Below are 16,998 nucleotides of genomic sequence, written 5' to 3'. Positions count from 1 at the left end.
GCTACGCTACCGTACCGTTCTATTACCACTCCTGGTGAGTTTGGCTCATGTCAAGTGAGGACAAGATTGAGCTTCAGAGTGATATCCCCCCATGATAGTCATACAAGATGAAATATTCCTCTCCAGGTTAGAGTTCAGGTGGAGGCTTAACTTTTGCACATCCCCCTCAATCTTTGATAGCCCAACCATTCTCCAATGAACATCACGTACACATACCAAGTTGCTGATGTGAATTCAGGTATTAAAAAGGTCCTCAGTCTGAAGGGGAAGACTCCTATGCTGCAGTAATACTTAGCAAGGGCCAAAGATCTGCAGCGACAGCCAGCTGGAGGCTTCGGCAGAAGTGGAAGTGGTAGGAAACCACTGGAGATGATTGTAGGGAGAAGAGGCTCTCTCCAATCAATGAGGCAAATCTGGGTCTTTACCATGGCTTCCGAGGGCTTTCTGCCATCTTTCACATGGAGATCTGAGAACATAGCAGTAGGGAGCAGAAGAAACGTAAGGCAAAGATAATATTTGCACCACTACCACAGTGATGGTCGTTACAGATGGGGGCGGAAGTTGGTGCGAGAGATTGGGAGGTTGGCAAGGATAAAAAGCAATTCCTAGTGAGGAAAGGTAAGCTTCTTAGATTGAAATAGTATTTGGATGGTGTTCCACAAAGATCAACATTGGGGCCTCTTATTAATTAAGCATATAAATGATCTTGCGCCATTGTGAACTGTGACAAGGACTGTGAAGGGCTGCAGCATGATTTGAAGGAATCAGCAAAATGGGTAGTTGACACACATAGGGAAATGTGCAATAAATGGAAATAAAAATGGGGAAATGAAATGCTCTAAGTGATAAGAGAGCAAGTTAAGAGGCAGGAAACCTTGTGCAGGTACCCACCTCTTCAGAGGTGGAGAGGAAATTAGTGAGGCAATAAAAACAACAAAGAAACAAAGGACTGCAGATGCTGGAATCTAGATGGAAAAACACGATGATGCTGGAGGAACTCAGCAGGCCAGGCAGCATCTGTGGAGAAAAGCAGGTGGTCAACATTTCCGGTCAGGACCCTTCTTCAGGACCGAAGATAGGAAAAGGGGAAGCCCAATATATAGGAGGGAAAAGCAGAGCAGTGATAGGTGGACGAAAGAGGGGAAGCAGGGTGGGCACCAGGTGGTGATAGGTAGATGCAGGTAAGAGATAGTGATAGGCAAGTGCGAGGGAGGAGGGGAGAGCAGATCCACTGGGGGATGAGTCAAAGGTAAGGAGAGAAAGGATAAGAAAGGGGTAGAAAAAAGAGGATAGGAAAGGGAAGAAGAGAAGAAGCATGGTGGGGGGTGGGGATTACCTAAAGTGAGAGAATTCAATATTCATGCCGTTAGGCTACAAGGTTTCAAGATGGAAAATTAAGTTCCTCCAGTTTGTTCTTGGAATTCTCCTGGCAGTGGAGGAGGCCAAGGATTGACATATCAGTGATAGTGTGGGAGGGGGAGTTGAAGTGACTGGCAATGCGGAGATGTGGATCACGGTTACAGACAGAGCGCAGGTGTTCTGCGAAATGGTCACCTAGTTTGTGTTTGGTCTCACCAGTGTAGAGGAGGCCACACTTGGAGCACCAAATGCAGTAGATGATATTAAGGGAGGTGCAGGTGAATCTCTGTCTCACCCGAAAGGACTGTTTGGCTCCCTGGATGGAGGTGGTGCAGGGGCAGATGTTGCACCTGTGGCGGGGGCAGTGGAAAGTTCCTGGGGTGGGAGCGGAATGGGTGGGGTGGGAGGAGGAGTGAACTAGGGAGTTGCAGAGAGAGTGGTCCCTGTGAAAGGCAGAAAGGGATGGGGAGGGGAAGATGTGCTTGGTAGTGGGGTCCCATTGGAAATGGTGGAAGTGGCAGAGAATGATGTGTTGGATACATAGGCTGGTGGGATTAAATGTGAGGACAAGGGGGACCCTATCCCTGTTGGGTCTGGGAAGGGTGGGGGTGAGAGTGGAGGTGCGGGAAATGCCAGAGAGACAGGTGCGAGCTCTCTCGGCCACGGTTAGAAAAGAAGTTGGACATCTTGGATGTCCTGGAGTGGAAAGCCTCATCTTGGGGGCGGAGGCGGAGAAATTGAGAAAAAGGGATAGCATCCTTGCAAGAGACAGGGTGGGAGCAGCTGTAACTGAGGAAGCTGTGGGCATCAGTGGGTTTGTAGAAGATGTTGGTGGATAAGGAATCTCCTGAGATGGAGATGGAAAAATTGAAGGAGAGAGAGGTGCAGAGATAGTCCAAGTGAATTGGAGAGCAGGGTGACAATTTGTGGTGAAATTTATGAAACTGTCAAGTTCTGCAGAGGTACAAGAGGTGGCACCAATGCAGTCGTCAATATAGCAGAGAAAGAGTTGAGGAATGGGGTCGGAGTAGGCTTGGAATGGAGACTGTTCAACATAGCCAACGAAGAGGCAGGCATAACTGGGGCCCATTCGTGTGCCCATAGCTATGCCCTTGGTATGTAGAAAGGGAGAGGAATCGAAAGTGAAGTTGTTTAGGGTGAGGACAAGTTCAGCCAGGTGGAGGAGAGTGTTAGTGGAAAGGAACTGGATCTGTCTCTGGTCAAGAAAGAAGTGGAGGGCAGTGATGCCATCATGATGGGGAATGGAGGTATATAGAAACTGGACGTCCATGGTGAAGATGAGGTTGTGTATGCCAGAGAACTTAAAGCTATGGAAGAGTTGGAGAGCATGTAATGTGTCAGGGACGTAGATGGAAAGGGATTGGACTGGGGGGGACAGGATAGTGTCCAGGTACAAGGATACGAGCTCCATGGGGCAAGAGCATGCGGAGACAATAGGTCTGCCGGGACAGTCCTCCTTGTGGATTTTGGGGAGGAGGTGGGAACGGGCAGTCCTAGGTTGCGGGACTATCATGTTGGTAGCTGTTGGAGGTTGGGGAGGGGGGAGATCTCCCGAGGTGATGAGGTCAGTGATAGTGCGGGAGATATTGTCCTGGTGGTCCTTGGTGGGGTCATGGTTCAGCAGTAGGTAGGAGGAAGTGTCTGAGAGTTGGCATCTGGCCTCTGCAAGGTAGAGGTCAGTACGCCAGACTACCATGGTACCACTTTTGTCAGCTGGTTTGATGACAATGTCAGGCTTGGTGCGGAGGGAGTGGAGAGCAGAGTGTTCGGAAGGGATAAGGTTGGGGTAGGTGTGGGGAGCAGAAAAGTCAAGATGGCTGATGTCGCACTGACAGTTGGCTGTGAATAGGTCCAGGGAAGGTAACGGGCCTGGTGAGGGAGTCCCGGCAGAAAAAGAGGGCTGGAGGTGGCAGAACGGGTCATTAGAAGGGGGAGAGGACTCCTTACTGAAACAGCAAGTGGAATCAAGAAGCATAGCAAATTTTAAAAAAAGTGTGATATTCAACTTGTTCAAGATTTCAGTTTTGTCACATTTGGATTATTGTATGCACTTTTAGACACCCTATTGAAACAAATGCTAAAGCTGAGATTGATTTGCGATGAAACTGGAGTTGAGAAGGTTGGCTGGTGATGGTCTTTCAAGACCTTTGAGATTATGATCGGATTTGACAAAATAAATAATGTGTTTCTTACATTATTGATGAAGTGGTAATTAGACGGCTCAAGCTGATGAGAATCATAATAGGATTTAAAGGAGTTAGAACTTCGCATTTAAGGTAATCAGAATGTGATTTGTCTCCAACTGTTGTTGAAGCAGAGAGTGCAAGTACTTCCAAAAGGGCATTAAATAGCTGCTTAATTAAATTCAGTTGCCAGAGTATCACTACAGTAGTCAGGTTTCCTCAATGTATAGTTTTCCTGAAAGCAAAAATTATTGGATAATCTTTGCCAGGAGTTTTTCTCCTTACTAGCCAATGTTCTTCTAGTATGATGTATTAGTAAAACTCTCGGTACCTAAGGTACATTAGCAAGCTGAGAGCAATCTGCTGAGTTGCCAAAACAAACACTAAATTGGAGAGTGAGTTCATATGGGTTAGATATTAATATAATGGTAAATTTGGTCCTCCTTGGAATTATGAGTGCCATGAGTGCTTTTATTGTTAAAAATGATTATCAGAAGCATATGATAATGTCCACCATATGATTAAAAGAATTAATCAGAAATGAACATCATAATAAAATCAGCAGCCTTATTCAAGGGTATGAGCTATAAGGAGAGATTGGACAAACTTGGGTTGTTTTCTCTGAAGTGCTGGAGGTTGAGGGGAGATCTGATAGATTTTTATAAAATTATGAGAGACATAAATCAGGGAGACAGAATCTTTTTCCCAGGGGTAGAAATGTCAAATACTTGAGGACATGCATTTAAGGTGAGAGGAGGAAAGTTTAAAGGAGATGTGCAGGGTAAGTTTTTTTCACACACAGAGTGGTAGGTACCTGGAATGGGTTGCCAGGGTAGTGGTGGAAGCAGGTATGATGGTGGCTTTGAAGAGGTTGTTATGTAGACACATTGAGATGCAGGGAATGGAGGGATATGGATCATGTGCAGGCAGAGGAGGTATAGTTTAATTTGGCATCATGTTAAGTGCAGACATCGTGGGCCGAAGGGACTGTTCCTGTGCTGCAGTGTTCTGTTCTATTTGCTGCTGCTTTTGAGGCATGTTCAGGAGGGGGCAATTCGTCCCATCAAATCTGTGCCAATTCTGTACATACTAATCCAGTCAATCCTATTCCTTTATTCTTTTGTCGGAGCTCTGCAAATAATTTACTTTCAAATATTCATCCCATTCCATTCTGAAAGCCACAGATGAATCTGCATCCACCATATTTTTAGATATCTGCTCACCAGAAAACAGGTCTTTCTTCATATCGCCACTGGATCTTTGGTCGATCATTTTAAATCTGCTTCTTCTGGACCCTGACCACTCTATTTATCCTTCCTCAACCTATTGTATTTGCATACTTTGGTCAAATCTCCACTTAACTTTTTCTGCTCCAAGGAGGACAATTATAGGTTCTCTACTGTATTCTGGTAACTAAAACCCCACATGTCTGAACCATTTTAGTAAATCTTTTTGTGTTCCTTGCAATCTTCAAAAATGTAATGACCAAAATTGGACGTAATAGTCGAGTTTTGTCAAAACCCCTGTTTTATAAAGCTTTACCATTATTTCCTTACTTTTATATTCTTATTGGCTCTGTATATGAAGTCCAGGAACCCATATATTATCACCACTCGTTTTCTCAACTTGCCCTGCTGCTTTTAAAGGATTATGTAAATACAGGTATCTGTTCCTGCACTCAGAACTGTACCATTTAGTATATATTGTCTCTGTTCATTCTTTCTGCCAAAATATGTGGCTCTTCTGAATTAAAATTCATCTACTATTCTACTGGCCCATGTTCTTCTGAAGTCAACTTCTATCCATCTCAAAATATCTAGAAATAAGGTAAAGTAGTGTTTGTAGACAATTACAAAATTTGCTAAAAACTTTGCAAGATAAGCACTACTTTAATTAGATCATCAAGAGCCTGTTTGGATAGTTTCAAAGATTAATTTTCTTATATTGCAGGGAATGAGAATAAAAAAGAAAATATTCAGAGAGAGGTAGAGATAAAAATTTGAGAGAGCCATTATGAAGAAGAGAAAATTGAAAGAATACAAACAAAATTAATATTGTAGACCAGTAGTTAAAGAATATTTTTTACCTTTTGTTCATGGAAATGCAACAGTTCAATTAATATATAGTTAGGTACTTGTAAAGAAGGTGTATACTTCTTTACAAAATAATGAAACAATAGTCAGGATTAAGCAGTTTATGATTTATTACAATGAATCACATAGACTGAGCCTTTCAGTTAGAAGGTTAAAAACAAATAGATCAACCCAAAAGAAATGAGTTTCTTTGAGCTAAATATATTTCACTGTTAAACTTGACAATCTTTGAAAGTCAAAACGTAAGGCTGATTTCTAATAGAGCAATTTAGAAAAAAAAACAATGAATGTAGAATTCCTTTATTAATAAATTCTCTGTAGATCTTGTATTTTATTGTTCATGCAGTACAAACCATTAGGCATACAGAAAGCTCATTGGTTTCAATATTTCATACAATATGTGTGTGTGCTCGAAGAATGATTTCCCTGCACACAGATCCTGACGCACTCTGTTCCGGGTCTGGTCAGTTATGCTGTTGATTTAAGTTTGTAATGTTTGAATTCAAAGATCCCTTTTAATGAGAAACACTTTTAGGCTTTTAGAATTATATATTTTTTTGTTCTGCATCAAAACCAGATGAAAAATCAATCACATAATGACATATCACTCAGGGGAACACTCTCCATCTGTCCTGGACAAGAATTCATAATATAGAACAATGCTTTTTCCTGTCGATTTACTGCACTGAAGAGATTGACTCATGTTTGGATGCAGTGCCATGGGTGTTGTTTGCCTTCCAAAACCTCACCCAAGTAGAAATTCTTCACATCTGAATGTTGACTTTGATTGTTGGCAGGCTTTTTGACTTTGAAGGGCATTATTACACAATTTGGGCCTATCCTCCCCTGATATGCACACCTGCAAAATTTGCAGCAGAAGATATCAATGATTTTTATTCTGCACAGTTTTGAGGACATTAACTGCAATTGCCGTTCTCAAGTTTCTGTCTTGACTGAGATCAGCTAACTTGCCACAGCCTATGCCTGTATGAGTTAGTAATTAGTAAAATAAATTCTTGAATTTACATGGCATCTTTCAACACCTCAGGTCATCACAAAGTACTTCACGGCCATTGTAACCAAGAGTACTTCATTGGTGTCAATGTAGGGTCAACAAGGACCCTTAAACAGAAGTGCAATAGTGAACAGAAGTGCAATGGTGACCAGATGATCTCTCTTTTTAATTAAAGGATGAATATTCACTAAGGTAATAAGATTTCACACTTAAGTTTGTGGCAGAACTTGTAAATTGGTTTGGTCTTCTACTTAGGTTTGTAGTGACTAATCAAGAACAGCTGATTAACAGGTCACATGAATAACCTGAATCAAATCTGAATGAATCTGAAGTTATATATATATTAATATTATTGCACTATAAAGTATTATGAATCCTTTCAATGTTCCAAATTATGAATGGAAAAAAAACTTTGTAATATCCACTTGGAAAATAAATTGAACTATTTCCAAAGTGAAGCAGAGAGAAAAAGAATATTGAAATGCTAAGTATAAAAAGCACAGGTCTTATAAATGCAACAACCTATTCTTTTCTGAAGAACAGATGCTAAAATAGACCTGAATTACGCAGTACTTTGCTGCCTTTGTTGCAAGCTGTGTAATTTGATAATTTGTTCCTGAAATATAACTTGATTGTCTGTGTACACTGTATCGCCTGTTTACACATTGAATATTTTGCCACAATTCCATTAATGCTGAAGCAAGGAATGATTTTGCATGGGACTAGTACACTTGTTGCAACAGCCGTGAGCCCTGAGGCAGGTGTATGATTGAGTCTCCTATTACATTATGCCACTGCTAAATTTTAAACCAAGAATTGTACGAGTGGAATTTGTTTTTATGATTTCTTCTACAATATCTCTTGTGTTTCCAAAGTAAGATTGTTCAATTGGCATCAGCTAAGAGGGGTAGCTTTGTACTGTTGAATTATTATTACTGGAAGATGAAGTTTTATACATATGCATTAATAGTCATTAGGAAAGAATGGAGACATTGCCATCTGTGTTGGCTGGATTCAAACTCGCATTCAAGACATAAAAAGTTAGTGCTCAAAGTTTCCTTTTTTTCATGATTTTCTTTTTGGTCAGTCTTTATGTTTGTAAGTTGAAGGATGATTTGCTGGGGTGGAACATTTTAGCAATTTTGGCAGAATCAATTAGTGTTAGGACATTCCAGACAGGAATGGAATAGTGTTCCATTCACTATTTTCCTTTGGCGTGCTTTATTCTCACCTTTAGAAAGGAACCTTTGGTGTACCTTATGATATTCCTGTTTCTTTCATGACCTTCTTTGTAGGTTTGTTATATTTTCAATTGCTTTTTGAGTAAAGATGTATTAATTAACACTGCCTTAGAAACATAGAAAAGTACAGCTAGGAACAGGCCCTTCAGCTTACCGTATCTGTGTTGACCGTGATGCCAAAGTAAAACTAATCCCATCTGCCTGCATATGGTTTGTATCCCTCTATTCTCTGCCTTACTTTGGTTGTTTGGATTAGCTTGTCAATAAAATGTTGCCTGGTCAAACTGCATAACTGTAAGTCCAGTAGATTTAATAGAAGGCTTTCATTGAATTCTTCCACTTCCAAGAAGAATTGACCAATGGGGGTCACTTTTAACTCTTGCACAAGCATCCTGCTTGTTCTCTAGAATGCTCCAATCTCCATTAATTTGTATCCTCTTATTCCTTAGTTTAAGAAACCAAGACCACCAGGAGCAATTGAAGGTACAGTCAGAACAAGCAGGATGCTTGTGTAAGAGTTGAAAGTGACGTCCATTGTGCAATTCTTCTTGGAAGTGGAAGAATTCATATGCATAGCGACATTGTGATGTCACAAAGCATTGATGTGTTGTGTGCCAACTCCATCTGATCCAATGTTTAGGAGCTGAATAGGAGGAGGGATTAGCTATTTTAATGCCATGATTTGTATGTTGAATTCATGGTAAGTTGTAAAGGAGAATTTTGCATCATGCACTGACAGGTAAGGTGAGACCGAGAAAAAAGATATTCTCTGTATTTAGCATTTATTATTCAGCTGGTCATAGATCTTCTTGAACTGCTGATATCCTAATTAGTGAGGTGTGTAAGGCAGGAACTTACACAAATTTAATGCAGTGATTTTAATGGGACATGTCTCAATGTGCAAGCCAGGCAAGGATGCAGCCTGGAGTTGATGATATTCCCATGATGACTCATGTCACATTTGAAATAAGATTATTGTAGCCAGTGGAGAGAAGCACATCCTTAGTGATGTTGTAACTGTGTTGCACATGTCAATATCCTTAAAATTCAGGCATATTTCAAATTGGTGAGTTCAGTAATGGTCCAAGGTTTGTAACAATGCACGAGAAAAAGTCAAGAGAGAAGACCTTAAGGCCAATCAAGTTGTAATTACTCAGTAATGGAAGTTTCAATTTTTTTGCAAGCTCACAAAGGAAGGAAAAACTAAACAAGGTAAGGAATTATATTTTAAAATCTGTATAGAATCATGAATAATTTATGAATTATTAGTTTCAACAATCAGCTATCCTGAAACACTCTCAACAGTCTCTGCAGAAGAACAAACTGGAGTCATTTCTATTGCATTGATGTTGGCAGATATACAGTATCAGCCTGTAATCAAGTTTTTAAGTTGTTGATGTATGTCTATTTATATTTCTTAATTGCTGCATGAGTTAATTGCTTTGTATCTTTAGCTATATTTCTGAGGCAGACTTAGCTCTTCAGGTAAGTCAATGGAATGCTGGCTGCATCCCCAACACCCCCAGTCAAGATGCAGACACAGGTCTCTTTTCATTGACAGACACTGTACCTTGATAGGATGATGTGGTGCCATGATGAAATTGCTGTGTGACCTGCCAATTCCTCTGAACTGTTGGAGCGCATAGCCCCTGTACACTCAGTGCTCTGTTACAGTTAGATTGATTTTGTTTTGAGAAGTCAGCAGCTCCAGCTATTAATGAACAGAAAAATCTATTCCCGTGTTACAATGTGGCTGCTTTATACATTGTGCCAAACTTAATCGTACATCTCAAGTCAGAATAATTTTCTCAAAATAATGTTGTTTAAAAAAAATACACAAAATATTTTCTCTGAAAAGCTCCCTCTATTTGTGTATGACTATTAATATACATTTTTACCATTACGATCTGTGAAGTTTTTAAAACCCTTGACAGCATTAAAATTTACATTTATTTATGTAAGAAAGAATGGAATGAGAAAGGGCAGTTTGGCTCACCAAGCCCACAGTCTGTCCTGTGGTGGACTCTATTCCATGTTTCAAATCTTCTGTAACAGAATCCTGTATTAGTATTTCCTTGCACCATGAGGTAATCTGACAGAAACAGAATATTCATCAATCCTTACAGATCTGCTAATTAATCCTCTGCCACTGGTCTCTACAGGAAACATTCCCTATTTCCTCACATTATGTTTTTGAAGTATTTGATATTCAATCAGTATGACCCAAAGATCTCTTTTCTCTACCAAATATTTAACCAGTAAACCTTTGAAGAAATAATTGTCACAACCTCCGCTATAAATCCACTACAATATTAGCACCTCAGTAACATTATGGTACTGGCATCCTTGGTATAACAAACACTGCTAGATACTTCCACAATTCAAAGTTAGATTTGGGCAGGAATGGAAGGGTAATGAGGCAAATTGAACAAAAGTGTGGTCAAAGAGGTAACATGCAGGTTTTCAAGGTAAGGATAGGACAAAAGACTTGGTGATGATTTGTGGAGGTGGTGAGGAGGGAGCAGGGTGGGGGGGGGGAGTGCAAGGAGGCAGTTTTGAGGGTGCCTGGCTGGTGATGGTTATAAGCAAAATGGTTGAAGTCACAGAGACATGTGTAGCAACATTGGAGAGAGGAATGTTAGCTGAACAGGACTTTGTATAGAACATAGAGGTATGGCCAAATTAGAATTTGTATGTGGTGTATTGTTTGTAAAAAAAAATAAAAAGTGGTTTTGTTTGTAACTTAAACCCATTCAATTCTGTGCTCAGAAATCCACCCCAATTATATTTACGTCCTTAGCAACCACAAGACTGAGTTTATGTGGCTTGATGTGAGTGTAAATAAAATTAGCAGTAATGGGTTTTGTAAAATAGTTATCAATGGAATAATATGGACTTGGTACATTGTTACATGACTTAGTTACATCAGCTATATATTTGGTGTATGGTAGTGTAGTAGTTAAGTTACTAAATGAGGAGCCAGATTTCTAAATCAGAAGTAAGTTTGAGTTCCATCATGGCATCTGGGGCAATTTAAATTCAAATAATTAAGTATGTCTGGAATTAAAAAAAACTCATAGATTGTTGAAAGAATCTGTTTCGCTGATGACCTCTGGGGAAAGAAATCTGCTGCCCTGAGCCAGTCTGGCTTACTTCTGACTCTAAATGCTCCAATGTTGTTGACTCTTAGGGATGGAGAACAAATGCCGCATTGCTGGCATTGGCACTGAACGAACAAAATAAAGTGTTTATTCCCTTACAATGTACTGTTCATTATTTTACTGTGTCTATGCTGGTCACTTCTTCACTGACAACACTAACAAACATTAGACTTCACTCATGGGTGCTGGCCAACTGACTGTACAATTTCCAAAAGCCACTTCTCATGCATTAGCTTCAAAGAGCATGTGTGTTAGAAAGCTATTCAACTGTGCAGTTTGTTCCAACTGGGACTAAATCTTTCTTCACCAGCCTACACGGACCTATACCTTCCTGCAGGAGTTACTAGAAAGGAGCATGTGCTCTTTGTGACCTACCTTGCTGAGGCCATCTCCAACCAGCACTCTGTCTGTTGCCCTTGTTCTAACAACACATGGGAGACAAGTCTTGAATGCTCAGATCTATACAGCTTAAAACTGTATTGGACCCATTGAGCCATTGGTTAGTTGATATTTTAAAGTTTTGATTCAAAATGAATGGATTGAAATTAATGTATAGCGATTTCCCCAACTTAGTCTGCAGGAGGGACAAGTATGTTCTACTCCATCCTTTGGAAAGCCCTAGTTATGTCGGCCAGGAACTGCAGTGTTTTTACTTTTGGATTTCTGTGGAGGAAGCAAACTCACACTAGGTTTTCATTCTGTTGCAGCAAATGGTGGTTACAGCCCATATTACACTGTATCCAGCAAGAGGGATGAAATGAACCATGTCATGAGGAATGAGCCAATAGCAACCGCCAGTTTGGAGCCAGTGAATCATTCAGGAAATCACATCAGCACCTTTCCGTCTTCATCCCATGGCAGTCGCCAACTGACTCTGCCCCACTCTGTTACCAGGTTATTTTCTACTACCATAATATATTCTGTATGTGTTTAAAAAATCTGCATGCGAATGAAGGCTTCCAATATGAACCGTTAACTTGTATTCCTTTCCTGACTTTCAGATCTGCTCTGCATTTGCAATATGCTGGTGGTTGAAAGAAACTGCTCACCTATAGAGCAGTGTAAACTATAATTTGTTTCACTTATTTAACACATTTTCAGTTCAGTTTTATTTGCTCCTTTCCTGAAAGACTCTAATTGATAAATGTTATTTACTAAGGGATCTAGAACAAAGGCAGGTAAATGGAATGAGTTCACAATTCAGCCATGAATGAACAGAAAGGCAGAACAGGTTTGAGAGCAGAATGGTCAACACCTGTTCCTAGAAAAACAAAGAGAAACCTGTGTTATGTTTTCCTGGACATTGGCTTCCCTCAGTCTTGTGTCCAAACAACCACAGGTATTGGGGAGGTATTGATTAACTCCTTCAACTTCATTTTTTTTCCCCAGAAAATTTTATCAAAGAATAGCCAAGTATTTCACAAGAACAGTGTTACATAATTACTCAAGTGTTCCAATGAAATTATTCCCCAGTGGGCCACCTGTTGTGCAATTAACAATCTGCAAGTACCATACAGATCATTCTTGCATTAAATTCAAGGAACCTTCATGTATGAGCCTGGACAGCAAGCGTTCTTATGCTGTTTAATCACAAATAGCTTGATATCAGTTTCCTGTCCTGATTTGTTTTGCAGGCAGATTGGTGGATTTGCCCACAATTGGAATCTGTCTAAGAGACAGAAGCCTGCCCGATTTTTACTTTTAAGCCCAGATGCACTGAGACTAATTGTAGTTGACCCTTTCCCCAGCGTTCAGGCAGGGTCCACTAACTCAGTGTAGAATACAAATTTTTTATTTCAGATTAACAGCATTTGCAGTTTTTGCATTTGAACTGCAAGTTGCATTTGGGGTTTGCCTGGTTGGTAAGGATCATTTACAAGCTTAGTCATTTGGGGGAAATCTTGAAACGTAGAAGACTACCTCACTTCAAAGGGATGTGAAAGTCAAACAGGGTAACAATAGTTATTTCATAAATGGATTCAGGAGCATTATTTTGTTGTTGTGATTACTAGGATATAGAACAGTTTAATCAATACATTATGTTTTGTGTTAGATTTGTAGAGTGTTAAGGGACCCTGTATGGAATATCTTTCAAAGGTGCATATTGAGAATCATTCATTGTCTTTCCATTATTTTTTGGGAATATTCCCACATTTAAAGAATTTGAAATACTATATAAAGCAACAAAAAAATAGAGCAATTGACAAAAATATTTGTATTTAGTTGCTTCAAACTGCTGAGTCAACAAGTTTATGGTTGTTTTTCAGGTCACTCGCTCCTCAAACTTCCATGTCTCCCAGCACCCTACGTTTGGATGAAAATCTCCCAAACCTGCACATCAAACAGGAATGGCCACAACTCCTTTCTGAGAGTGAAGGGCTTTCCAGTCATTCTGAAATCGGGGTTGCCAGCAGTCTGTCATCAGAAGCTGAGCCATTGAACAGCGGCATCTCTGGTTCTTATTCATCATATTTCTTCAGCAATGACAGCAACTCCTCGCTGGGGTTTATGTCAAGTGCCAGCCCTCGTCAAGTGAACAAACTACAACTGGGCAATGTGAAGAAACGATCGGTTTCAATTTCACCACTTTCAGCTGATGGGCTCGACATCACCGCCATCATTCGCACCTCTCCGACATCACTTATTGCTTGCGTCAATGGGATGCGGAGCACTTCCAACAGTCTTCTTTCTCAGTCTGGAGGAAGTGGTCACGTTGGAACTCGAAAGAACTGCAGTGTGCAGTCCTGCTCTGTATTAGGTAGCCAGTGTAACTTGGCTTCTCCTGCTTCGTCGCTGTCCTCCTTCCCAACACACAGTGCTGAGCAAGAGGATACTGAGCGTGACCATGTTCCTTTGCAGCAAGTGGAGGAAAACATGGACCTAGGTCTGGTCACAGGCAACATGGTTGTTCAACATGGAGTGACAGATGGTTGCAATAAAATTAACTTTTTCAAGCATGAGCCCATTGATGAATATTCACATGACACAAAACTGTTTCAGCACCACCAGGGTCCTCCTCCTCCATACCATTCCCAGCAGCACTTTGGTCAACCCCATGGGACCATACCTCACTTACACAGACAACTACCCAATGGACAGATTCAACTTGAAGATGCAGGTGAGCTGGTCAAGAACTTTGGGAAGCAGGTTTGTCGATGGATAGACTGCAGTGCTGTCTATGACCAGCAAGAGGAGCTGGTGAGGCACATCGAGAAAATGCACATTGACCAACGCAAAGGAGAAGACTTTACTTGTTTCTGGGCTGGGTGTGTGAGGCGATACAGACCCTTTAATGCTCGTTACAAGCTCCTGATACACATGAGGGTTCATTCAGGAGAAAAGCCTAATAAATGCATGGTAAGTCTACTTACGTTATTGTTGCAACAAATTTAATAAAATGCAATGGTACACAAGTGACTTATTTTTGTAATAGGCTGACCTCCTCATATTGCTCGCCGTCAATGGGAATAGGCCTTATAACATCCCTTAAACTTGTAATGTGAAAGCTCAGCAATTTAGAAATAGATATTGTCCCCTCAAAAAAACATTGTTTTGAGGGAACACTTTGGTAATTGAGGAGGATGAAGAATTGGTAATTGTACTGCAAGTCTGACACCAACTGCTGTGCTAGAATTTTTGATGAAATTTGGGTGATGAATCAAGAAGCATGGCTCACAATATTGGAAACTACTGACTTTAGTGTGTTGTTCCTTGTCTGCAGATGTTGTGAGCACATAGGACTACTATATGCATAACTTGATTGGTGGACTATTTCGATCAATTTCCATAACTTGACATCAATTAGAACACAGTGGGAGGCTGCTGAGCATCCTTTTCCTATGTGCTATAGATGATGGAATAGTATCTATTTTCCCCTGGTGGGACGCATTCCCTTGAGGGCATTAATGATCTTGAGTGTCAAGTCCCAACTCCCATATCGCCTAGCCCAGAGACATAGTTGCAATCTTATTAAAAGCTGGGGTAAGCACAAGTTACTGTATAAAAAAGTTTATTAACTTGAATGGCATATTCTACACAGCCAAACTTCTTTGTAACAGTGTTGTGTTTTTGTGTTTTCTTTGATGGTGTTTTAAGTATTCATTTTATTGTCTCTAAGTTCTTGACTTTGAAACACGTGTGACTATTGTTGACACTTCTGAGCTAAAATGACTTTGGATTAATACACTGCTACTGTTTTGATCAATATGGCATAACCCATATTATTTTGGTAACAGTTCGGCTGCAAATAATTCAGATTTACCTGTAATTTGTGTGTTGGTCAAAGGTCTGGTTGTTTCCTTGTTACTGTTTTTATGAGTGGCATGTGATGTTTCGGAAAGTTTGGTCACAATTGTTATGGGTTTGACCCTTTCTACCACCACTACTCTTGTACCATCCCAGTTAACTAAGTAAATTGATACATTGAGTAGCACACCATACCAGGAGATTCTCAGATCTAATTTGCATTAGTGGATCTCAGATGGGGTATCTAGAAGAAGCAATCGGGTAGAAAACTAGGAGCAGAGTTGCAATGTTCCTGCTTTTGTTTCCTATTTAGTACTGCTTGCCAGTGTGTATACAGCATGCATGTTTATGAGCGTGTATGTGTGCATGTCAAATTGGTAGAATTGAGCTGGTCTCTGATGTCATGGCAGAATAGTTTGCTGGGAATTACCGTTCAGTCTCAAGCAAGATATAGTTTTAGTAGGAGAACATTAAGTTTCAGGGAAATAACTTTATAGTGATTTATAAAGCAACGTCCATGTCTACTGTTCGCAAGAATTTATATTCTGGCCGTATAATAGCTGTGCCAGCTAGATGTCTCCCCAGATATATTTAATATAGAGTTAGAGCAGTTAGGAGAGCTGGGATATATGTTGCCTCTTCATCACAAAGGGTAGTCACTATCAAAACAAAGGGAATGATTAGTTCACTGATGAAATTCCATCTCTTTAATTTGTTGATTAAAAAAAATCATGCTCCACAATAATTACCTCAAAGGTTTTAAAGTCAGAGTTAGCTTAAATCAGTGTTTTTCTTGGAAGTTTGATTTAATGATATTGTACATGAAACCAGAATTAAATAAAATTACAATAACATTTGGATTAACTATAAAACATGACAGGATATTACACGAAATAGGATAAATTATGTGGTTTCCTTTCAAACATTTTCAGTGCCTCAAGCCAATTAGGAGGGAAAAAGCAGCAAATTTAATGTTGTATGATGGAAAATCGGTCTAATTTCTTACTTTACTGTTTTCAGAAGCTGGGAGAAAAAGATAATCTATACAGAAACTAATAGTTTCTAAGGAGCCGATTGTTACTTTGGCCAAGAGCCTGTTCCCAATATCAGATGCTGGCTAAATGTGAAGCAGCTGTTTTATGAGAGAATTCTACTTGAACTGGGAGAGGATTTAACTCTCGATTATTTTTTTGGAAATAGTTGCAGAATGAATAATAAAGGGATTAAATCCGTTTCTAAAAAGACATCGGAATTTTTAACTCCAGTGTCTCATTAGTTTCCTGTGAGCAAATAGTTTGGATTCCAGGTTAACATTCAAGTTGTGCTGTACCAGGTAACAAACACAGCCATGGCAACGGATGCTATTCTCTGTAAGAATATGTTTCACTTTGCAATTCTAATTTCCCTCTGTTTTTCTGCTCTCCTAAAAGCAATAGTCTAGTTGCTAGGGTACAGTTCTGCAGACCCTGGCAGCTACTGCTACCTTGCCAAAGTGGCCATTCTTTATATGCAAGTCGAGACTGCAAATGTCGGCAAGCAATGTACTTTATCAAGATACTTCTTTCAAATTTTGCCTACAGCAATATACAGTCCACAAAGAAATATGTAATATTATTAATGAGAACCTTCCTTGCACAGACATCAGCCTAGTCTGGTAGTAGTGGCCGTAATATTGCTCTG

The 16,998-nt window shown here is 40.0% G+C and overlaps 1 protein-coding gene across 2 annotated transcripts in view; it reads left to right on the top strand.

Annotated features, from left to right (window-relative positions):
* Positions 1-16,998, top strand: part of LOC127568400 (zinc finger protein GLIS3-like) — a 282,009-nt gene that overhangs the window by 100,547 nt on the left and 164,464 nt on the right. Inside the window, exons 1-3 of one of the 2 annotated variants that reach the window (XM_052012084.1) lie at positions 11,465-11,572; positions 11,781-11,967; positions 13,341-14,430. In XM_052012084.1, coding sequence (XP_051868044.1) covers positions 11,831-11,967; positions 13,341-14,430 — 1,227 coding nt within the window. In that variant the 5' untranslated portion in view covers positions 11,465-11,572; positions 11,781-11,830. Of the gene's footprint in view, positions 1-11,464; positions 11,573-11,780; positions 11,968-13,340; positions 14,431-16,998 lie in introns of those variants that run through there. The other variant, XM_052012083.1, reaches the window with a different exon arrangement.

The sequence above is a fragment of the Pristis pectinata genome, chromosome 3, assembly GCF_009764475.1.
Source record: "Pristis pectinata isolate sPriPec2 chromosome 3, sPriPec2.1.pri, whole genome shotgun sequence".
Classification (NCBI taxonomy): domain Eukaryota; kingdom Metazoa; phylum Chordata; class Chondrichthyes; order Rhinopristiformes; family Pristidae; genus Pristis; species Pristis pectinata.
Note: the sequence above shows the minus strand (reverse complement) of the source record. Positions and strands in the feature narration are given on the sequence as shown.